The sequence below is a fragment of the Colobus angolensis genome, unplaced genomic scaffold (genome assembly GCF_000951035.1).
Source record: "Colobus angolensis palliatus isolate OR3802 unplaced genomic scaffold, Cang.pa_1.0 Scaffold8, whole genome shotgun sequence".
NCBI classification, from domain to species: Eukaryota; Metazoa; Chordata; class Mammalia; order Primates; family Cercopithecidae; genus Colobus; species Colobus angolensis.
The window spans coordinates 4,705,147-4,729,471 of NW_012121820.1; the positions used below are offsets into that span (position 1 = coordinate 4,705,147).

A 24,325-nucleotide genomic window follows, 5' to 3' on the forward strand; every position below is an offset into this window, starting at 1 on the left:
CCTCTAATCCAGCATCACCTTATTTTAACTAATTACCATACATCTGTAAAGACCCAATTTCCAAATAAGGTTGCATTCTGAGGTTTTGTGGGGGCCTGGCATTTTGGGAAACACCATTCAACCGACTGCAGGGCTACTGCGATGTCCGGGCAGGAAGCGATGGTGTCTGAGAACAGTGTGGTCATGGTGGGAGAGGTGGTTGGATTCACATAGAGCTTGAAGGCCTGAGCTGACACAATTTGCCTGATCATTGACTTTGGATATAAATGAACGAAAGGAATCAAATATGACTTCAGAGTTTTGTGCCTGAGCAACTGGAAGAATGGAGTTGCATTTTCCCAAGAGGGTGCAGGCTAGGGTAGGACAGGGAAATAAACATTCCCTTTTGGATGTGTGAGGTTTAAGATACCTGCAGTACATCCAGGCAGGGCGCTGGGTGGGCAGCAGAGACTCTAGTCTGGATTTTAGGGGCTGGAGAGATAAACCTGAGTGTTTTCAATATAAGGAAAGATGGTGTTTAAAGCCAAGTCAGGCCAGGCACGGTGGCTCACACCTGTAATCCTAGCACTTTGGGAGGCTGAGGCAGGCAGATCACCTGAGGTCAGGAGTTCAAGACCAGCCTGGACGACATGGTGAAACCCTGTTTCTACTAAAAATACAAAAATTCGCTGGGTGTGGTGGTGTGCACCTGTAATCCCAGCTACTCAGGAAACTGAGGCAGGAGAATTGTTTGAACCTAGGAGGCGGAGGTTGCAGTGAGCTGAGATTGTACGACTGCACTCCAGCCTAGGCGACAGAATGAGGTTCTGTCCGGGAAAAGAAAGAAAAAAAGCTGAGTCAGGGTGGGGTCAGCCAGGGGGGCAGCATGGACAGAAAGGAGGACTCAGGACAGTCCAGGAACGTGCTGCCATTAGGAGGTTGGGAAGACCATGAGGTTGACGCCTCACCTGAATCACTTCTGTGAGTTTTGGGCATTTAAGGACTTCTCAGAAGTTCTTCCCATAACTGCCTGAAATGTAATGAGAAGAGTGAATGCTAGCTCTGTGTGTGTTTGCCTGTTTTTTTTTTTTTTTTTAAAGAAAATAAAGTGAAACAACAATCTAGAGTGTTTGTGAGGAAGTGTCATTGGTGGCTGTGAAAATCCTGTGAAAACTCCTTGATCCTGGACCTTTCTCTCGCCAAGCCCTGGGGGCTTCTAGAAAGCACTTCCCCACCCCCAGGCACCCTGCACTCTGCCCAGAGCTGACATCACCAGGGCAGCTTGTGGCAAGTGCTGGCTCCTAGGACAAAGGCCTGAGTGTGAGCAGCGTGGGGCCCGGCATCTCCCAGCTGCCACAGCCTCAATCCCCCATCTGTGCCAGGGGTAAACACGGGTGGGGGCCATTCAGCTCAGCTAGAGCTGGGACCTGGGGTCCCCAGAATTCTGCTTCTCCAGGCAGAGCCTATTGTGATCCCTAAGAGGCAGTGGAGGGAGCTCTGAGACTTGGGCCAGCTCTTTGTGCCATGGTTTCCCTGTGTGTGGTTGGGGACAGCGGTCCATGCTTATTTCCTTCGGCTTTTGGCATGAGCTTTGTGTGTATGTGAAGCACGAGGCACAGTGCCTGGCACATGGTGGGCACACGGTATGGGTTCTTACGGTCTTATTTTCACTTGAATGTAAGCAGGGAATTTGTTTCGTTGGGCAGCCCCCCCGTGCTTGGAGCTGTGCACAGCACACAATGTGTGTTTGTTGAATGAATGAATAAATGATAGGATGGGGATCCCTTTTCCCAAGAGTCTGGATTCATTTCCAGTTTGCCAGGAGGAATGGCTGGATGTGCTGGTGGGTTGTTCCTTCATTAGTTAGTTGGTTAGTTCATTCACTTACACATCATGGGCACATAGTGAGCCCGAGGGACCCAGGACTGTGAGGGGCATGGCAGGGAAACACCACAGAACTCATGGTTCCTGCCAAACAAAAACAGATTCTTCAGTTGGAGCAACAGTGCCTGTAATGTGATTGAGAGCCCTGTGGAACAAATGGCCACCTATGGAGGCTGCAGGAGGAAGAAGTCTTGGGAATTGAGGGCAGGTTGGGTGGCTGGGCTGGCCTTGGTGCATGGGTGGGCTTGGGGTAAGGGCACATGGGCATCATGGTTTCAATCCCAGACTCTGTATCAACCTGCCTGGCTCTAGGTCCCAGTTCTGTGACTCACTTTTCTGGGGTCCTCTCACACCCCAGGGGTCTAAGCTGTGAGATGAGAATAATCATAGTTTTCAGTTCATAGGGTGGTTGGTGGTCAGGAGCCCTAGAGGCCTGCTGGAAACATGATTAGCTCTTGGTCAGTGTTCGTGATGGATGATGGTAGTATTATTATTATTATTTGTATTATTATTGGGGAAGAGAACACATTCCAGACAAGAGACATGGAATGAGCCGAGAGAGGCAAGGGGGCTGCAGGGCAGAAGTATTGACATGGACGACACTGAATTGATTCATGTGGGCAGGAGCTTGTGGGTGACTGTGGGAGTTAGGGTAACGGTATTCCATTCCTAAGAGAGCTGCACTTTTTAACTCTGCAAGCCAGAATAGAGGTATGCATATGACAGAATCACGTACACTCCTCCCAGGTAAAGAACTAGAACATTTTCAGTAACAGTTGAAGATTCCCAGTTCACTTTCCAACCCAAAACTCTCCCTCCACAGAGGGAACCCCCACTGGAATTGGGTGTGTTCCTTTAACACGCATGTCTTTATATTTGACCTCATACATGCTTTCCAGAAACAGCACCTAGTTTTATGTTCCATGTCTTTAAAAGATTTCTTTTATTTATTTATTTATTTATTTATTTATTTATTTATTTATTTATTTTGAGACGGAGTGTCGCTCTGTGGCCCAGGCTGGAGTGCAGTGGCCGGATCTCAGCTCACTGCAACCTCCGCCTCCCAGGTTCACGCCATTCTCCTGCCTCAGCCTCCCGAGTAGCTGGGACTACAAGTGCCCGCCACCTCGCCCGGCTAGTTTTTTTTTTTTTTGTATTTTTTAGTAGAGACGGGGTTTCACCGTGTTAGCCAGGATGGTCTCGATCTCCTGACCTCGTGATCCACCCATTTCGGCCTCCCAAAGTGCTGGGATTACAGGCTTGAGCCACCGCGCCCGGCAAAAGATTTCTATAAATGGTTTCATACTGTACGTATCCTTCTTTGTTTTGCACAAGAGTATATTTTTGGGGTTCGCCCGTGTTGCTACTTGTGGCCCTGGTTATCTCATTTTCACTGCTGTATAGCTAGCTACCATTGTATAAATCTGCGCAAACAGACTGAAATAAAAATACAGATGTTTCCATTCTCAGGTGATGGATATTTAGGTTGCGTCCCATTTTTTACTGTTGTAAACAAGGCTTTTTGAGTCTCCTGGTATGTATATGTGAAAGCTTCTCTAGGAAAGGAATGGGTGAATTTTTCTGCAAAAGGCCCGATAGTCAGTGTTTTAGGTTTCACCGCTATACAACCTTTTTTTCAACAACTCAGCTCTGCCTTTGTAGCTTGTAGGGGGCCACAGACAATGTGATGGATGTGGCTGTGTTTCTAATAAAACTTTACTAAAATGGGGAGTAGGCAAGATTTGGCCCACTAGGCTTTGTGTTGCTTGTAGATGATACACATTTTCACTTATCCTAGGGGGTGCTAAATCGCTTCCCAAGTGATTGTAGCCGTGCTCTGAGAGCGTTTCCCATGGTTGAGGGTGGCCATGTCCCTGTGCTCTCCTTGGTGGGTTTCATGAAGGTCTCCTGTCCCTTTGCAGAGCTGCATGCTTCTGGGAGGCCGGAAGACTACGGACATCCCTTTGGAAGGCTACCTGTTGTCTCCCATCCAGAGGATCTGCAAGTACCCGCTCCTCCTTAAGGTGAGACTTTCCCATATTTGAAGTGACAGAAAACGCGTTGACTTCAGCATAACATAAAATTTGTTTGTTCAAGTATCTGAGAAGTCTAGCAGCAGTATCAGCTTTGGGCTGGGCTGGATTTAAACCAGGACCCTGCCTCTTTCTCTCTTGTTCACTCTGCTTTCCACTGTTCAGGCTTATTTTCAGTGTGGCAGCAGATAGGTGACTGTGGTTCTCCTGGCCTCACATCCTCTCAAGTTTAAGGTCAGTGGGAAAGAGTGAACCTCTCTACTAAGAGCTGAGGAAAGTCCTGAGATTCGTTCTGTCTTTGGCCATCTGCGGCCAGGGGAAGGTCATATGCCAAATGGTTTGGGCCCGCGTCATGTGCTTTGACCTGGACCAATCACATGAAACCTTTGCACGTACCATTTATCATCCTCCAGTCAGCTTAGACCCGTGCTTTACCCGTGAACCAATCACCTGTGCTTTACCCCGAACCAATCACTATTGCTGTGCTCTGATTAGCTGAGACATGGTCCCACACTCCACTCTGATCCAATGACAGTGAGCAGGGCAGTGTTGTATTCTGATTGGCTGAAACCTGGATCAGGTGCTGCACTCTTGAACCAATCATTCTGAGCAAGAGAATTCTAATTGGCTCAGACTTGGGTCATGTGCTCCAACCTTGAACCAATTACTGGGTCCCACAGGCCATGAGTGAGGACAGATGAACCCCACCTGCCCGACCTCTGAGCTGTTTGTGGAAGGCAGGGTGAGGGCAGGCGTAGGCATTGACTGGGCAAATGCAGCCATTTATACACTTGCTGTTTCCTTCCCTGCCACCAGCCCTGGCTTCGTCTTGGCTCGGCAAAGCAGGGAAGGTTTGCTGCTTGTGTGGGAATGGAGAAGTCTTGATTCTAGGCTTCATGCTGGCTGCTGGACAGATCCTGAGCCCAGAGAATGGTTCTTCCACCTTCCTCTGTTCTCAGCCTGGAGTTTCAGCCCTTAGGAATGGCTGGAGCCTGTCCTGGCTCTGTCCTGAAGGCAGCTGTGTCCCGGGTTCCCCGGGGGATTAATTTGGCTGGTGGGGCCTCATTCACACATCTGCTCACAGGGGCCTGTGTATTTTTGCTCCATGAACTGGAAGCAAAAGGGGAGGGGAAGAGTATCAGGGCATTCTTCATCTTGGTTTTCTGCTGGAGAAAGTGGGTGATGCTGGAGCCTCTGAGCTGGTCCAGACCCTGGGGCCATCAGCTCTGCCCACGAACACACACCTTTGCTGTGCACAGCCACGGGGATGGGCCAGACGCAGCTCTCCCATGCCTCCTTTGGTCTGCTCTTGCTGTTCATCTCTCCAGCAAACTCAAAAGGAACTTCAGCACTTGTTCTTGCCATGGCTTTGATCCCTAAATAGGTCTTGGAAATGCTGTAGCTCAGGTCTTCACCTGGGTGTGGAAGAAGCTTCGGGTGAAACCTGTAAACTGGTAGCCTGTGGACCAAATTGAGCCTGCAGATGTGCTTCGTGTGATCTGTGTGGTGTGTCTTTCAAACTCGGATTAGCTGCCAGCATTAAGAGACAGTGTACTGTAGTGGTTAGAGACAGGGTTGACAAAACTGTGGCCTGTGGGCCAAATACAGCCCATGGCCTGTTTTTGTACAGCCTGTGAGCTAAGAATGGTGTTTACTCTTTTTTAAAAAGGGTTGTTCAAACAAACAAGCAAAACCCCAGAAGAATATGTAGCAGAGAGTGGATGTGGCCAGCAGAGCCTACAATATTTACCATCTGGCCCTTTACAGCAAAAATGTGCTGACCCCTGGGTGAGAGCCAGGCGTTGTAGCCATAAGCAGTTTGGGTTTGGATTTCTCTGTCATTTACGAGTGTGTGACCTTGGGCAAGTCACTATCCTTCCCTGTGCCTCAGTTTCTCACTGAAACATAGGGTTTGTGTTAATGGTACTTATGGGGTTATTATGACAAGTAAGCATGGACTTAATTCTAACAGCAACTCAGCAAGGTAGGCACTGTGATTAGCCCCCTTTTGGAGATGGGGTAACTGAGGCACAGAGGAAGGAAGTGGCCTGTCCAAGGCCACATAGTAGGTAAGCAGTAGAATCATGATTAGAACCCGGGCGTTCTGATTCCAGAGGGCCACCCCTACCCATATGGCTCTACTGCCTGTTGAGAGCATTTTGGGAAGTTAAACTGCCAAAGTGCCGGAGTAACAGCGATGCTGCCCTCTCAGTTCCCTAAATGGGGTCTAAGGTCGGTGGCCCTGTGTTTTGAGACTGGTCTCCTTCTTCTCTGGGTTTCAAAACCTTGAACATCTGACCCATGAGAAGAACCAGCAGCCATAGCCCAGAGCCTGAACTGAGGTTTGGTTTCTGGATCTTGCGAAAGTCTGGGTTCCAGCAGGCACTTGGAGCTGCAGCTTCCGTGACATATTTTAACACACGGTGTGGCTGGACCTGTGTACACTGTGGACTCTAAGCTCAATGTGAAGCCCGGGCATTTCTGAGGCCTGTTCCCATCTCCCCAGGCGCCAGAGTTTGGTCTGGTGGGATTCCTGGGCTCTGGATTCCTGGGAGAACAGAGAGAGAGCAGGGGCAGAACTGCCTGGCGACCCGTGGAGGAAATGGCCCGCAGGAAATGGCGATGGGGTGGCCGCGGTTCGCTGTCCTGGCCAGATGGCAGTTTACACTGCCCACTTGCGCTCCGTGGGGGCACGCCTTGTTTCCTTGGTCTCTAGCTGTGTTTATCAAGTAGGAGATTGCAGGGTGGGGGTTGCTGTTTAGGAGAGAACAAGCAAGGCCTTAGAGTCCCGTTGGGGCCATGCCTTGCTCCCTGCCTGACAGAACTGCTCAGTGTGCCCGGCCTTTGGCACCAGAGTGGGAATATTTGCATCAGCAAACACCCGGGGCTGAGGGGAGCACTGTCCCCCGGCCTCCGGAGTTCCTCCTTTCTGTCACATTTTCCAGTGGATTTTCAAAGATGATCCCATGAACTTGAAGCAGCTGAGCTCAACCCCCCAGCCCACCCCCTCTGGCTTCTCCAGATTTCGACACCCTTGCAGGGGTCCCCGTGGCCCTCTGAGCCCCCTTGTTTGAGCTGAACTCCCATTTGGGGTGGGCACACAAGGTTGAGGAGCCTGGGTAGGAAGAGGGAAGAGGCGAGAATAAAAGCCTTTTTGGGAACAGCCCCCAAAAGCTGAACTTGAACATTGCCTAAGAATAGCCGGAACATTCTATCTCGACTCTTCAGCCCAGGCGCGGGATAGACAGTTGGCATTTCAGGCTTTGTTGACTTTTCCATTCACGTTGCCAGGGAAATGATTCAGGTTTGGGGTGATGCCCCTGGTGCACAGCTGGCAGGTGCCTGGTGGGGGGCCCGACTGTCACTGATCCTCTTAGTTATTTTCTAGTGATGCACACATCTGTGTTGCTGCTCGCTCTTCACAGCTGTGAACAAGACAGACCCGGGCCCTGCCCCTTGGAGCTTCCCGCCTTGGGCTGGGCCCTGCAGGGACTTGGAGTGTGTGGCAGGGGCAGGGGCCATCCTGGGGCCGACTGCAGGGGACACACCCTGTCTCAGGGGGCAGCTGCCACTTGATCTTGGTCTCCTCTACTGCTTCCTCATCTCTGGGGCCTCTGAGGAGAGATGGGCCCCAGGCTTAGTCCTTAGGCCGTTTACCCATCTAGACTTGCTCCTGTGGTGGCCTCATCCACTCTGTGGCCTTTTTTAAAAAAAAGTATACTCAAGGGTTGTGCAACTCTTACCACAATAATTTTAGAACATTTCCGTCACCCCCAAAAGAAACCCCAGACCTATGAACGCTCACTGCTCATCCGCCCCTCCTCCGGCCCCTGCTGACCACTCGTCTACTTTCTGCCTCTGTGAGTTCTTCGCCTATTCTGGATATTTCCTCCAAGTGGAATCACACAGTGCTGCTCTTTCGTGCCTGGCTGGCTTCACTTCGACTCATGTCCTCAAGGCTCAGCCACATTGGAGCGTGTCGGTGCCTCCTTCCTTTTTGTGGCTGAATCATCTTCCGTTGTGTGGCTGGACCACGTTGTGTTTATCCACTCATTAGCTGATGGACATTTGGGTCGTTTCCACTTTCTGGCTATTGTGAGTCATGCTGCTCTGAAGGTTCATGTACAGGATTTGTGTGGACATTCCCATGGCCTTAAAGTCCATCTGCATGTGGATGACTTCAGCCTGGACCTCTCCCCTAGACCCTGGACTTGTCTTCCTGCCCGTTGAGTTTCTGCGTTTGAGTGTCTGGCAGGCATCTCTTGTCGAGCGTACTCATGCCTTTCCCCAGACCACCTCCCCACCAACCCCTCCATCCCCAGCTCAGCAGACAGTCCCTCTGTCCTTCTGGTTGCTCAGGCCAAACCTTGGGATTACGTTTGGTGTCCCTCTTTCCCTGCCCCTATGTCTCGCCATGAGGAGGCCCTGTCGGCTCTGCTCTCAGACTCTGTCCAGAGTCCAGCTGCTTCCGAATGCCTTCAGTCCCTGCGTGCTGGGCCACTGCCACAGCCCCAGCCCCAGCCGGCCTCCCTGCCTCTTCTTGTCCTCTGCAGGCTACTCCCAGCTCAGCAGCTAAACCGAAGTCAGTTCATGTCACTCCTCCCCAGACGATCCTCCCAGGGCTCTCTGCTCACTCCAAATAAGGTCCAGGTTCTTCGCCATTGCCGTCTGCAAGGTCCTACATGATCTCACCCGTGATCCTCTCTGACCGTCTCTGCTCAGCCAGGCTTGCTTCCTGAAGCTCTATGAACACAACAAGCAGGTTTCTGCCTAAGGGCTTTTGCACTTACCCTTTCTTCTGCCGGGACATTTTACCCCATGTCTCCTGAGACTCGTTCCTCATCTTTGTCAGGCTTCTGCTGCTCCAGTGCCTCCCGCCCGAGCCCTTTCCTGGCCACCTCTGTGGTAGAGGAGCTGCCTCTGCCATTCTCTGTCCCCTTCACCTTGCTTTTATCTTTCTTCATAGCTGGCTCACATTCTGTCCTGGGACGCTTGGTGTCCTGATTGATTTTGTGACGTCAGCTCCCCAAAGGCAGGGATTTGGGCCTGTATCCCCAGTGCCTGGAATGGTGCCTGCACAGGGTAGATACCCCTGGTCACTTAGTGAATGTGTGGAAAGGCCACCCCTGTCTTCTTGCCAACTGTTTCTGAATCCAGAAATTGGGACTTTTATGGTGAAAGTTACTTATGTCCGTGCCAGGCGCGGTGGCTCAAGCCTATAATCCCAGCACTTTGGGAGGCCGAGACGGGCGGATCACGAGGTCAGGAGATCGAGACCATCCTGGCTAACACGGTGAAACCCCGTCTCTACTAAAAACTAGAAAAAACTAGCCAGGCGAGGTGGCGGCGCCTGTAGTCCCAGCTACCCGGGAGGCTGAGGCAGGAGAATGGCGTGAACCCGGGAGGCGGAGCTTGCAGTGAGCTGAGATCCGGCCACAGCACTCCAGCCTGGGTGACAGAGCGAGACTCCGTCTCAAAAAAAAAAAAAAAAAAAAAAAGAAAGTTACTTATATCCAAGTATCAGCTTGATTCAGAACTTGTTAAACATTGTGGGCCCCAACAGGGCACATCCTGGGGCCTGTCTGTTCCGAACAGCTGCTCTCCTGGGGTTGCGTCCAGGGGTGTTTTCTGCAGAGTAGCTGCTTGGGTACAGCCTTGGGTCTGGTGCACAGCTGCTGGTGTCTCCTGCACCTCCCACGTCCGTCTGTGGGTGATGCAGCTGTCACCCAAGTGCAGTGCAAGGACCTTGTCATTCGGCTGCTACCTCTGTCTACTTGGCTGGGAGGAAAGTGGCCGATACTGAGGTCAGCACTCCTGGGATGGACTGAGTGAGGTCCATCGTCAGGGAGGTGTTGACCTCAATTCTCAGTGAAGGGGGACAGCTGGGAGTGACATGTTTCCCAGAGCGTGGACATGTGCTACTCATAGCTTTCCAGAAGATTTTAGGTGGCACCAGAGCAAACTTTATGTGGGATGGGTGGAGGAGGGGCGGGGAGAAGCCAACATTAAAAAACAGTGACTCACACAGTAGAATACTACTCTCTTAGCAAATGCCTTTCCATCTTCCTAGTGTCCTCCAAGAGAGAGCCACAGTTGGTGCTGCAGTGTTTAGGGTTTTTGAAGCCATTCATTCATTCACCGCCCATTTATTGAGCAACTATTATGTGTCAGGCACTGCTTGAGGTGCTAGGGGTACAAAGTGAACAAAACCAGCTTGAACCCCTGTCCCCTTGGAACGGACATTCTTCTTGGGGGAGATGGTGGCAAATGAGCAATAAATGTGTATGCTTGTTTAGATGGAATATTTGGATGCTGTGGGAAAAATAAATATCAGGTTCAGAAGATCAGTAAGGACCAGGGTCACTCAGGGGGTTGCAGGTTTAGATAATGTGGTCGGGAAAGGCTGGACTGAGAAGGAAACTGAGCAAAGACCTGAAAGAGGTGAGGGAGGAAGTCAAGCAGGTACCTCGGGGAAAATTGTTCCAGAGGGAACAGCCAGTTCAAAGGCCCTGGGCAGGACTGTTCCTGGTGTGTCTGGGGGAACAGTGAGGAGGCCAGGGTGACTGGAGAGGAGAGGATAGGGAGAGAGCGAGGGAGGAAGGCTAGAGAGGTAATGGAGCCAGGTCAGGGCCTTTGTGAGGTCTTTATTTTCCATCTGGGTAAGGTGGGAGCCATGGGAAGGTTCTGAGCAGGGAGGAACAGGATCTGCCTTAGTTCTAACAGGGTCCCTTTGGCTGGGTGTGGAGGATGGACTGTGGGGTGGTCAGGGTGGAGTCAGGGAGACCAGGAAGTCCTTGGCTTCAGTGGTTCGGGTAGGAGATGTCTGGACCTGGTGGTGGCAGTGGAGGTGGGTGCATTTCATGAGAGTTGCCTTTTCACATCCTTTGCCAGTTTGCTATTGGACAGTTGTCCTTTTGATTTCCCAGAGTCCTTCTATTATTCTGGATACTTTGGGTTATCTTTTTGGAGTTTTTGTCTGACTGATGTTACACAGCGAGTTCCTCATCTGCTGGGGATTGGGCATTGTCACTGTCTTGCTGAGAAAGTACAGGAAGTCAGAGATCTCTTCACTGCAGCCCCCTCTACCCTGACCCCGTCCTTCCCCAACCACAGTGCCCACCCCTTCATCCTGTCTCTCGGGCCAAGCACCAACACCTCGCCCACAGCTGCTCCAGAGACTCAACCTGTGTCAGCCTGTGCTCAGGCTCTTTCCTGTGTGGTGAGCACTAACCTCGGGACACCCCTTGTTGGGGAGTTGGTAGTGGGGGGGGTCCTGTCATCACCTCTTCCTTTCAAAGCCATGCTCAGATGCCCCATCTTCAAAGGAGCCTTCCCAGATCACCTTTTGTGGGGTCCAGCCTGGATTCTGCTTTCTCCTGCACTGTGTGTGGTTAAGAGTGAATACAGAAATCCAAGTCTGCCTCTTCTTAACTGTGTGACCAAGGGCAAATTGCTGAACCTCTCTGTGTCTCTATTTTCCCATCTGTAAAATGGGCATGGTAGTTACCTCCCAGGCTTGCTGTGAAGATCAGATGAGACAATGCATGAGAAAACTCATGAAAGCATTTTGCATATTACTGAGTTTGGTCATGCTTGTTAAATGTTGGTGACTCAAATATTGTAATGGTTTTTATGCTTTTCAATCCTAGCTCCTGACCTTATTAGCATTGCCTCTTTGAAATCTGACTTAAACTCTGTATGCCTCAGTTTTCTCCTGTGAAGTACTGCCTTAGTTACTGGTTATTATAAAGATGAAATGAAAAATGTCTGTAAAATGCTGAGATGTGCTTAATATTAGCTACTTTTATTGTTTCAGTGTCTTTTTTTCCAATATTAATATAGCTACGTTAAGTTTCTTTTGACTAGTGTTTTCCTGAAATATCTTGTTTCTCCTTTTGTGGTTGACCTATTTGAATTTTTAGGCTTCAGGTCCTTTTTTTGTTAACTCCATAGAGTTCAATTTAAAATCTGGTCTAATAATATCTTCTAACAGGAGCATTTAGTCCACTTATATTTATTGTGTTTATTAATATATTTGAACTTGGTTCTGCTGTCCTTCTCTTTGATTTCTATGTATCCTCTTTTTTTGATGCTTTTCCCTCTTTCCATGTTTTATTTTGGATTGTTTTAGTTTTTTGGGGCTTAGTTGCTCTTTTTCCTTTATTTCTTTTATTTTTATTTATTTTTGCTTCCACTAAGTTGGAATTTATAGCTATCATCACCACTACCACCACCACCATTACCATCACCATCAATCACCACCATCTCTTACCATTTTACCCTTTTCTCTAGAGAAATGCCTGTATAGAGCCTGGAAGTGGGAACCAGAGGTATAGAACTTTACGGTGAGCCATGCTAGGCTTCTTTGAAAGGTTGGATATAGAGCTCCTGAATGTCAGAGCCTGGAGGGTCAGTAGAGACCTACCAACCTAGGCTCACAAACACAGATACCTGTAGGGCAGGTGCAGAAAGCGAGTGAGTAGCTTGGTTGTAACTTAGCAAGGTGGGTGGGAACTGTGGCAGACGAGAGGGTACTCGTCCTTTCTAAGGAGCAGCCACCGCTCAGCCCAGCCAACTGTTACGGTATGGTGGAAACGCAAGCCCAGGGTGGCCAGAGCTTCTGCTTTGTTGACAGAGGCTGGCGATAACATTTAGCTTGGTTTCATCACTACCTTGCGTAGCCAGGAGGCATAGACACAGAAAGGGGAGGCAACTTGTCCAAGATCACACAGCACATCCTCATCAAAGCCAGAGCAGAAACTTCCTGATAGAAGCCCTCTTCCCATTCTACCCACTTTTCCTCTGAGTAGAAGAAAGGAGTTTTTAAAACCCGCAAGCATTATTTCCTTTCTCCTGCTAATTCCTAATTGGTGGGACTACAGTTTTCCTAGACATGCAGCAGAGGCTGAAACTGTTAAAATTGGAAATACATTTACATGAAATCTGCGTATGATTTGCATGCGTGGAGGGTGTTTGTGGTTTTTTTTGCAGTGCTGGGCAGCTCTTCACTTCTGGGTTCTCTTGGACTTTTTTGGACAGATGTTTTTCGCTTCTTGTTTTCTTTTCCTTTTTTTTTTTTTTTAAGTGGTGGTGGGTATCCTTAGCACCTCTTCATTTGCCTTCTGCTGTCACCCTAGGTATGGCCGCAGGGGACTTCAGCACTGTGGGTACAGGAGCAAGCCAGGCTTCCTGAGCTTAGATGGCAGAGCCTTGGGCAGGCCTGTGTGACTGGAGGCAAGTCACTGAGTGCAGGATCAGCCTCTTCCTGGAGCTGGCTGAGGTGTCCCCAGAAAGTGGATGTTGTTCTCCTTGACCCAGACCCCGTTGGTGACACCACCTCCCTGCCTCCATGAGATGCCTTTTTCTGTTTGTGGAGAGGACAGTATGGCTTTCCAACCCCCACCAACCCCAACTCACAGGGAATAGTGCGTATTGTCACATCTTCCAGTGACAGTCGCAGCTTTGTTTTCACACTGTGGGTTTATGGATTCATTTTCTGACAATTTTGCTTGCCAGTGACTGAAAATCTACTTTATTGTTTTTATGAACTTATTAATTAAACTTGCGTTTTAAAAAAGAGTAGAAAACAGAAAAGACTGAGGGTAGGTCTGACTTCAGGCACAGCTGCATCTGGGGCTCAGGCGATACTGTCCTGGCTCCATTTCTCCATATCCTGCTGTGTTTCCCTCAGTGCCAGCCTTGTGCTCAGGAGGCTGCTTTCTCATAGTGGCATCGTTGGTCACCAGCAGCCTCAGGCCTGTGTGTGACCAGCGTGCCCACCCAGGAAGAGGAGAGCATGCCTTTCCCAGCATTTGCATAGGAAGTCCCAGCCTGAGGCCCACTAGCTCAGCATGGATCCCACACCCTTCTTGTGTGGCTGGGAGAATGGAAGGTCAGGCTTTAGTCACAGATCCGCACTGGGAGCTGGCTGGAGTGGTCTCTCCTGGACTCCATGGCCCGAGAGAGGAGCAGGTGGAAGCAGTAGGCCTCTGCAGCTCGTCCTCCTCTCTCCTTGCCACCTCCTCTTCCTCTGAGCCCTTTGTTCTTCTCCCAGTCCTCTCCTAGGCCTTGGGGTGAGGCTGAGTGATCTGGGTCTTGGGCGAGGCTGAGTGAGCCAGTAGGAGCTGGCCTTAGCCATGCTTGTTTGTTGCCCTGGAATTTGAGGCCCTGCGCCTCAGGCTGCCTCTTACGGCCATCCTGGGGGCTGAGTACACAGTTTTGGGGACATGAAGGGGCTGCTCAGAGCAGACACCTTTGGACATCCTTTGAGTAAATGTGATTGCAGGGGTGAAAGGGAGGTGAGGCACCTCGCGGAAGCCCAGGCTTCTCTGCGCCGACATCCTCTCTTCTAGGAAGCCTTTGCCTGGGGCCTCACTCGCGAAACCACATAGGGCTCGAGGGGCGGATGCTGGGGAAGGCCACTCAGCCTGGCTCCTGGAGAGGGGCCTGTAGATGTGGTTGGCATCTGCCAAGTCCCACTTTCGTTCTCTGTGGCCTTGGGCAAGAGGCTTTCAACCTCTCTGTGCCTCAGTTTCCTCATATATAGAGTTGGATGATAATAGTACCTACCTCACTGGGATGATTCAAGGATGAAATGACTTAATACACTTAAATTTCGAGCAGTGCTTGGTGCACAGTAAGTACTCGGTAGATGCTGGCTGTTAGGACTATTACCATGACTTCTCGTTTCACTATTACTCCTTCTATACAGAAATCATAAGAAATAGTCACTATTACCACAGACATAACGATGATGACGATGAGAAATATTGTGTCCTTACTGCGTACCAAGATTTTTACATTCATCACTCCATTGGATCTTTACATTAGCCTTAGGGGGTGAGTCTTAGCCTCTTTCACGGATGTACACACTTGGCTTTAGAGAGGTGAGGTCACTTGTGCAAGGCCACCCAGCTGAGATGTGGTGGAGGCGAAGTGGAGACCATGCCTCCCTTTTCCCAGCACCCATTCTCTTGACCACAGGGCTTTCCAATTTCATGATCTGATACTGGGTTTGAGCTAGAATAAAGCATTAGTGGGCCTGAATCTATCATTGATACCTCTATTGATGGGGAACTTACTACCTTACAAGGTAGCCAGCCCCCTCTCTTGTGAGAAAGCTCCAAGTGGTGTAAGAATGGATTAATCCACACAGTGGTCTCTTGCACGGGTCCCGTAGGACTCCTTGAGGTCTTACAGATCCACTGGGCCTCTTCATCATGTAGTTCTCCCAAGATGCTTAGCGAGCAAGCAAGCATCTCTTGGGTTCCTTCTAGAAATACTCTTCTCTGGGCCAAGTCCTGGAAGTTCACGTATCTGTTCCACTTTGGATATGGATTCCAGGGTTTTCAGTACCATAGTATGTCTCTTTTGAACGTGACTCTATTCTAATTTATTAGGACAGTCTGTTCAGTTCTGAATTGGGCAGGAGCCTCCTCACCTCCCTCCTTTCACATGTTAGACCTTTGTTAGTATCGCTCAAGCTCTCGTTAGCTTTGAAGATACCCACATTTTATGCCTGTCTGAGACTAACTGGGACACCTTTGAGATTCCATATCTGTGCACTCTCTCTGAGACTGTGAAACAGTAGCAACGTTTTCAAATAAGAGATGGAAAAACTAGCCCACGCCGACTTACACAATATATATATGTAAAATATGAATAGGCTCACATAACTGAAAAGCCATGGATAGATGGCTTCAGGTATGGCTGGATCATGGTGTCACAAGGGAATTGCCCAACTGCTTTCCTAAACTGCTGCACCATTTTATATTTTTACCAGCAATGTAGGTGGGCTCTGTTTTTTTCATATCCCCACCGACAGTTGTTATTCATGTTTTGGATTATAGCTGTTCCAGTAGATGTGAAGTGGTATCTCAGTTTGGTTTGGTTTTGCATTTTCCCAAATGATGTTGAACATCTTTTCGTCTGCTTATTGGACATTTGTATATCTTCTTTGGAGAAATGTCTGTTCAAGTCCTATGCCTGTTTTTTACTTGGATTATTCATCTTTTTGTTGTTAAGTTGTAAGGGTTCTTTATATATTCTGGGTACAAGTTCCTTATCAGATGTGTAATTGATACTATTTTCCTGCATTGTGCAGATTGTCTTTTCCCTTCCTTTTTAATTTTATTTATTTTTTGGCTTTCACATTGGGATAGTATCATTTGAAGCACAAAAGTTTTAAATTGTGATGAAATTCACTTTATATTTTTTTAACTTGTTTGTGCATTTGGTCACATCTAAGAGCACTTTGCCTAACCTGTGGTCACAAGGAGTTTACCCCTATGTTTTCTCTGACAGTTTTATAGTTTCAGCTCTTACATTTAGGTCTGTGATCCATTTTTAGTCCATTTTTGTGTGTGGTGTGAGGAAGGGGCCAGGCTAATTTTGTTGCACATGGATATTCAGTTGCATCATTTGTTGAAAAGACAGTTCTTTCGTCCATTTAGTTGCCTTGGCGTCCTTGTGGAAAATTAACTGATCATAAATATAAGGATTTATTTCTGGACTCTTAATTTTTTTTGATATGCATTGATTTTTACTTTTGATTTTCTTTTCTTTTTTTAAGTTCTGGGCTACATGTGCAGAATGTGCAGGTTTGTTACATAGGTCTACATGTGCCGTGGTGGTTTGTTGCACCTATCAACCTCCCCCCCCCCTTTTTTTTATTTAAAGAGATAATAGAGACAGGTTTATTCTGTCTCTCAGGCTGGAGTACAGTGGCCCAATTATAACTCACTGTAACCTGGAACTCCTGGGCCCAAGTGATCCTCCCACCTCAGCCTCCCAAAAGCTGGAACTACAGGTGCACATCACTGTGTCTGGCTAAGTTTTTAAAATTTTTTGGTAGAGATGGTGTCTTTCTGCGTTGCCCAGGCTGGTCTTGAACTGCTGGCCACCGGCTACAATTCTTTTCCATTGATCTCTAGGCCTATCTTTGTACAGTACTATGTTACCTGTTTTTTTTTTTTTTTTTATGATGGAGTCTCAGTGTATTGTCTAGGCTGGAGCGCAGGGGCATGATCTTGGCTCACTGCAACGTCTGCCTCCCGGGTTCAAACGATTCTCCTGCCTCAGCCTCCCAAGTAGCTGAGATTACAGGTGTGCACCACCATGCCTGGCTAATTTTTATATTTTTAGTAGAGACGGGGTTTCACCGTGGCGGCCAGGCTGGTCTCGAATTCCTGATTTCGTGATCCGCCTGCCTGGGCCTCCCAAAGTGCTGAGATTACAGGTATGAGCCACCATGCTTGGCTGTTACTTCTTCGGATCTTGAGAAGGAGTGTGCCGGGAGAGGAAACAGCAAGTCCAAAGGCCTGGAGGCAGGAATGGGCCCTCATTTTTTGAAGCTCAACAGAGTGGAGCCAACACACCCCTGTGAACCAAGACACCAAAGCTAACACTTCCCGTGCGGGTTTGGTCCAGCCTTGGGCCTGGCCAGGCCTTGCTTGGTTTCAATTCTCTACCCCTACCACTGACCTAGAGCAAGAATAGAGATAGAGGCAGCCAGATAGAAAAGGGAAGCAGCCTTTTTTTCACTTTACTAACTACTGGGTGTTGGCAGCCCCACGGGGAACCACTGGAGGAGAATCACTGAGATTCCAACATCCAGGGTTTGGGAGGAGCAGATGTGGCGGCAGTGCCCGTCAGAGGGGTGCCGTGGGCCTGTCAGGTTTTAGTTTCAAGAATAAAAGTGGTGAGGGCTTCCTATTTGTCGGGGGAGGTGGGAAGTGGCCCAGGGCCTCAGGCTGGAGAATCACAGAATAGTGATTCAGAAATGTGAGCTCTGGAGCTGGACCGTGTAGCCACTTAGCTGTCCATGGCCTTGGGCAGGAGACCTTGCCTCTGTGTGAGCCTCAGCTTCCTCATCTGGGGATAGTAGAAGCACCTGCCTGCTAGGGCCATTGGGAGGCAAAGTAATTTCACTGATGGCCAAGCCAAACAGAGTCAGCAGAAGGAAGAACGCGGTTTCGTGGTGAATTTATCCCAAGTGCCACAACACAGTGGGGTCTTTTGTACTAGGATATGTTTTAGCTGCGGTGGCAGAGCTCCGAAACAACAGTGGCTTAGACAACGTCTAAGCTTCTTTTTGTCAAGGCAATCCAGGGCAGTATGGTGGCTCCATGCTGACAGCACCAAGTTCTGCCAACCCTGAGGAGTGGCCCTCACCACCGGGGTTTCAGGTGCTCACACCATGCCCACATTCCAGCCAAGGAAGAGGGAAAGGAGAAGGGAAACTGCACCTGGCACTTCTGCTCACAGTCCATCCACGAGAACCTAGTGTCTAGGCGGACTGGGCGTGTGGCCTTTATTCCAGGTGCCCTCATACTCAGCTAAGAATCAGTTCTGTTGCTTTTAACAAAGGACCAGCAAACTTTTCCATTAAAGGACCAGCTAGTAAATATTTTAGGCCTTGGGGTCCGTACAGTCTGTCATTGTAGTGTAAAAGCAACCACTGACAATATGTCAATGAATGAGGATGCTGGGTTCCGATAAAACTTTTTTTTACAAAAACAGGTGATGGGCTGGACTGGGTCCGCAGACAGTCATTTGACCCCTGCTTTGGATGAAAGGGATGATGGGTAGAACCTGGGGCGGGGGTCTCATTAACTGGTAGCCTCTGTTCCTGCCCACCGGGAGCTGACTGGCCACATTCATTCCCTGGCCTTGGCTGGCCTCACAAAGGTCCAGATGTCAAAAACCACTTCAGGGAACCTGGGTCTGGGGTAGCTTTGCTGAATCGAATGGAATTACTGAATACGGTCATTAGATCACGGTCTTGTATTGTAACTTTGTGGACATGCCTACAAGCAGGCTGACGACTCCAGGAGGGCTTAGGGGAGTGTCTGCCATCATCTATGTCATCTATGCACAACAGAGAGCCCACATGGGGCCAGGTACACTGGAGCTGGCTGAGTGGATACATGTGTGCACGGAGTGAATGAGGCACAGAGCTTCTGTGCCACCCTCTGCTCTTGCCTGGAAGTTGGCAGTAGCCATAACTGGTCTTCCCACTTTATATTCACTGCACATTCCATCCCGTGCATCTTCCTGTCAGCAGCCAGGGAGGTCCTTTAAAGGGTGAGAGGATGGTGTCAGGTCTCTGCTCATACCCCCATCACCTCCCCATGCTCTTGGGAGGAAACCCAGACACCCCGCTGTGGCCTAACATTATCTTGCCTTGGCATGCTTGTCTGAATCCATGGTCCATCCCTCTCTCTCTCTCTCGCTCCACTGCAGCTCCGCTGGCCTCCCTGCTGCTTCTCGCTGCCTCGGGGCCTTTGCACATGCTCTTCTCCTTCCTGGAGTGCTGTTCCTGCAGATGCGGTGCGGCCTGTGGCCTCACCTCATTCAACCTTTGCTCGCAAGTCTGTCTTTCCAGAGAGACCTTCTCAGACCATGGCACTTCCCTCACTCATTGTCCCTTTAATTCCTATAAATTATATATTTATTTGAGAGGAAAGTATTCATACTTCACTGTCTAAAAAGTTGTAAATAGCGTGGGAATTTAGAGCACAAACTCTGGAGTTAGACTGAGTGGGCTCAGATGTGCTGTGTGACCTTGAACAAACAGCCTGACCCTCTCTGTGCCTCAGGTCTTGGATCTGTCAAACGAGAAGAATAACGGTGCCTACCTAACAGGGTTGATGTGAGGATCAAACGAGCTTGACAGGTGCATGAGGGCTCGCTGAATATTAGCTGTTGTTACTGTTGGTAGTAGTAATAGTCATTACCTTGTTGACTGGTCCACTCTTGACTATGAGCTCCAGTGGACCATCTTGTTTTCTCCCCAGCCTCCATGGCTCAGGCTCGCATCAGTTACTCAGCCAGTATTTGCTGAGTGAAGAATGAGTCGAAATACACTCCGCATTGGCAGAGCTGGCCCTGGGTGCCCTGCCTGCTTTCGTGTTGCTTCCTCCTGAAGCCTTCTGGGCTTGCTTCTCTCATTGATCACCAGCGTTTTCAGCATATGGCGCTGCTGTCTGGGCCTCTCTCAAGCCCCCAGAGAAGTGCCTTTCCAGCCTCATTGCTGGGGCCTCCAGAGGAAGAGCAGGGCTCCATCTCCCTTGTTTTGCATCCTTTGGGCACATTGCCTGGGTGCATGGCAAGAGCTCAGCAAAGTCCCAGGGGCCTGATGATGCAGACCAGCTGGGCCTTGGGAATCTTAGGACCTGGTCTTCAGAAAAGAGGACGTTTGTTTTCAGGCAGGGCAGAAAAGAAGTGAATGGAGAAGGGATGTGTTTGGAGTTTGTTTTCTCCAGGGAGTGCTCAGAACAACACCCTTTTGTGGCAAATTGCTGTTCACAGTTACAGCTAGCCTGTTGTCATATGGCAAGAAGAATGCTAATGGCTTGCATATATTGAGTGCTTACTATATATGTACTTGGTACTTTTCCTATAGTGCCTCATTTATCCCTTACCACAACCATGAGAAGTACCCGACAGCCTGGGTTCAAATCTCAGTTCCTCCTTGTACCTTTGAGGCCTAAGGCTTTCTTGCTGTGCCTCAAAACGGAAGCTACCTTAAAAACGTGGAGCAAAGTCTCAGTAGACATTAATTGCTGCCTTCGTCATCACCATCATCCTCATCATCACGGGTTTGCAGATGATGAAGCCGAGGCCCAGGATGGAGAGAGGACTGGCCCAAGGTCACCCAGACAGTGTGGGGCAGGGTCAGCCCTTGAACCTATGTTTGTGCTCATAACTACGATGTAAGAGTGTCACATCTGCGGGGACATTATCTGGATCATCAAGGGAGCAGAGAGAGAGGGCGTAGGAGAGAGACTGGAGCTGTTAGGCGTGTTTCTGGGTCAGATGATTAAAGAAACTTATCTCTGCTAGCACAGTTCAGGATGAAAGGCTGGCAGGGGCGGTTGGGTGATTTGGGTAATTTGGCCTGAAAAATCTTCCCTGATATCTCAAGTCCCAGCTAATCCCTTCCTCCTTAGTTCCTCTCCCATCACACTTAGTGGCTGGAATCTTCCATTAAGACTGGCCTGGCCTTTGCAATGTCCCAGCCTGTGTCTGAGTTGGGGGTGAGCTGGCAGTGGGAAATGCTGGGGGCAGGAGGCTTCTCATGGATTAAGAGCCACTTTGCATGCTCAGTCCCATAGCCTTGGGAAGGCGGGGTATTTTTTATACCCATCTTACAGATAAGAAAACCGGGCCTGGGGAAGGGCAGTGTTGGGGCCACCTCTGTGACCGTGGATCTCTGTTTTTCTCTCTCTCATTTACTCCACCCTAGACACACTGCCTGCTTTCTGTTCCTCATTACATACTAGACGTGTGCCCGCCCTGGACTCTTTGGGCCATGGCGCCCCCTGCCCGTCAGGCTCTCCCTTCGGGTGTTTGCAGGGCTCTCTCTCTTGCTGTATCCAGGGTCTCTGCTCAAACATCCCTCCAGAGAGGGGCCTCCCCTGACCTCCCTGTGAAACAGTGCTTCCCTCTCCGTCATTCTGATTTGTCTTTCTAGTGTTTACCACTGCTTGACATTGGATTCTATACCTGAGTTTTCTTTGGCTCATCTCCTTTGCTAGAATGTAATGTCCACCAGGCAAGGAGTTTCTGTCTGTTTTCTTGGGTTCAGCTCTGGCCTGGATCTCCTCTGGACTGATGTCTTGCTTTCTTCTCCCCACCTCTATTCTACCCCAGGAGCTGGCCAAGAGGACTCCCGGCAAGCACCCAGACCACCCCGCGGTCCAGAGTGCCCTGCAGGCCATGAAGACCGTTTGCTCCAACATCAATGAGACCAAGCGGCAGATGGAGAAGCTGGAAGCCCTGGAGCAGCTGCAGTCCCACATCGAAGGCTGGGAGGTGTGTACAGGACAGGAGGGGCCCTCCTGGGCTGCAAGGGACCAGGAGGTACACAGCTGCAGGCATGAACTGAGGACTGGGCACCTAGTTCAGTCTGCAATGTGTTTTGTTTGGCCTATGGAGTGTTTGCAAAAGATTGCTTAATTATTTTTCAATTAAATACAAATAAAAAAATCACATTTCAAGTTTCTCTTAAAAACTTGGTGACACTGGGCCCCTATATCTCATGGAAATAGTCACTTTAGCCTCTAGTTTCCTTCAGTCCCCACCATCCCCTGTTATCTCCCCGCCCCTTCTCTTTCATGCATTGCCTGGTGTGTGGAGGCCTTTGAACTATTGATGCCAACGTCAAGGGTAGTGTTTTAGCATCCACTCCAGGACAGAATTCTGGCTTTGACACTCGTTTGCGGGGTGACTTTAGGCAAATGTCATCACTTCTCTGAACTTCAGTATCCTCATCTGTACCTGGTACATAGTAGGTACTCAAGAAATGGTAACTATTGGTATTACTATCATGATGATTAGGGGATAGGGTTCTTGAGATCATTGGATTTAAGTCCCCATGCCTTCCTTAGATTATTAGAGGTTTCCTGTGAATCCGTAGAAGGAAATGGAAAAATATAAAGAAATGAAAAAATCTGTATCAGAGTAAATACAGCTGGAACGGGAGATTGAGAGGGAAGATGAAAGGCTCTCGGGCAGGGATTGTTACGTGAATCATACGCCTTAGGCCCTTTGGATTTTCTGGCCTTTGGAGGCACTTGCCATATTTGGGATTTCTAGTTATTTTCTCTGTGCTGGGGAATCCTAAATGTGAGGTATTGCTGTGAGGTTATGGGTTTGGCCGCAGAGGGGAGAGGGGCTGCGTTCAGGGAGGGGTGGGTATTGTGGATCGGCCAATCCACTTGCCATGTCCCCCGCTCTCCTTCTGCTGGGCCTTCCTGCCCAGCCGAGGCTGGAGAGTGAAGAGCTCTATTTCCCAGCTTCAGTTTGGGATATGATTTGGGGTCTGGCCAAGACCAGATCCAGCTGCATGAGATTTGGAAGGTGGAAGTGGGGCGGAGGCCACCCCTGTGCTATTTTTGCAGCAAAGCACAGCCATGGTTGTGTCTGGCTTTCTGTGGTAACATTAGGAGAGGGCCCAGGCGCCAGCTTCCTGCATGTCAGATGCATGGCCTAGGCATTCCTTTTTTACTGTTGGTGGGACAGCAGCCGTGGGAAGGCTTTGCAGTTGACAGTTGAGGCCACAACTACTGAATCCTCGATGCCACCTGGGCCGCCTTTTCCTGGAGTCTGAGCTTGGACAGGTGATGTTCTGATTTTCCTTTCCCACCTGGGGCAGGGCAGTGGCTCCCCCGGTGGGTCAGTTCTGCAGTGAGGTTGGTTTCCTGGGTTCGGGATTCCTGGATTCCTGGCTCCTCTAGCCCCTTCAGTGACTAAGTAAAGCCCCTCCTTCCTTTTTGCTTAAAAGTACACGGCTTGGTTTCTGTTTCCTGCATCTGAAAGTTGCCTGATCCTCAGGTGCGTCAGTTAGGATGCATCCTCTAAGACTCTCATCTCAGCCTCATGATGTCAGAGCTCTGATTTGGTCTCTGGTAATCCTCTTCTTCCCCTCATGCTTCCATGAAGGCGGCAGCTCCAGGCATCATGTGTTCAAAACCAGAGGAGACAGGGGCATGGCCAGGGTAGTTAGTGGGGAGCTCTCTTCCCTGGTGGAGGAAAGCCTTTTCTAGAAGCCCCATGCAGGTGTCCCCTTTCATTACATTGGCCATAAATGGGTCACATGGCCATTTTGAACCTCAAGAGCAAACAGAGGTGACTAATTTAAACATCTGTCTATTTGGGCTTTGAGTTTCCTGGAAGCCAACGTGAAAAGAGCAACACACATAAGTTACCTAATATTGTCCGACAAGGAAGAAGCAAAGCAGTTCTTCTGGGAGACAGAGTTTCCTGGCACTCAGTTGGAAAAGAAATTTCTCACATGGGCTCCGGAGGAGAGGGTATTGAGCAAGCTCTTCAGCAGCTGCACCAGAAGTGATTTCCAGATGCCTTTTTTTTTCTGGTAAGGGCCTAGGGAAATGGGAACCAAGGGTCTCTAAAACCCTTTGTGACCCTGAACATGTACAGTTTGAGAACTCAGTGGCCCTCAGTGGCCGGTGTTTCTGGATGCAATAGGAAATAAAGTGACCTAAAATAAGAATTGCTGGCAGTTATTTAGCACCTGTTATGAGCTCCCAACCCTACAAGGGAGGTGCTGTTATCCCCATTTTACAGATGAGGCAGCTGAGGCAGCTGAGGCACGGGAACTGGGTTTTGAGGCCCAGCCCTGTAACTTACAGACTGCCCTGCCTCAGGTCAGTTTGTCTTGCCTGGTGGGCCTTATTTTTCCTATTTGTTTAATTTTAGTGATAATATCTCTGAAGTTATGTTTTGGTTTCATTTGGAAGACAAAGTGAGATATAGAATATGAATGTCCTTTGAAAAACGTGAAATTGTTTTCTATGAAGTAGACATGTTTTTAAAATACAGTTTGTTCCTCAAGGTGACTTGTGAAAATAATACATTCTAGCTAGACAAATTAATGTCTAATAGTGGAGCTGCTTCCATGCTGT

General features: G+C 49.3%; 1 protein-coding gene across 1 annotated transcript in view; it reads left to right on the plus strand.

Annotated features, from left to right (window-relative positions):
* Positions 1–24,325, plus strand: part of PREX1 (phosphatidylinositol-3,4,5-trisphosphate-dependent Rac exchange factor 1) — a 207,187-nt gene that overhangs the window by 100,308 nt on the left and 82,554 nt on the right. The window contains exons 6-7 of the mRNA XM_011929192.1: positions 3,786–3,887; positions 21,552–21,713. Coding sequence (XP_011784582.1) covers positions 3,786–3,887; positions 21,552–21,713 — 264 coding nt within the window. The remainder of the gene's footprint in view (positions 1–3,785; positions 3,888–21,551; positions 21,714–24,325) is intronic.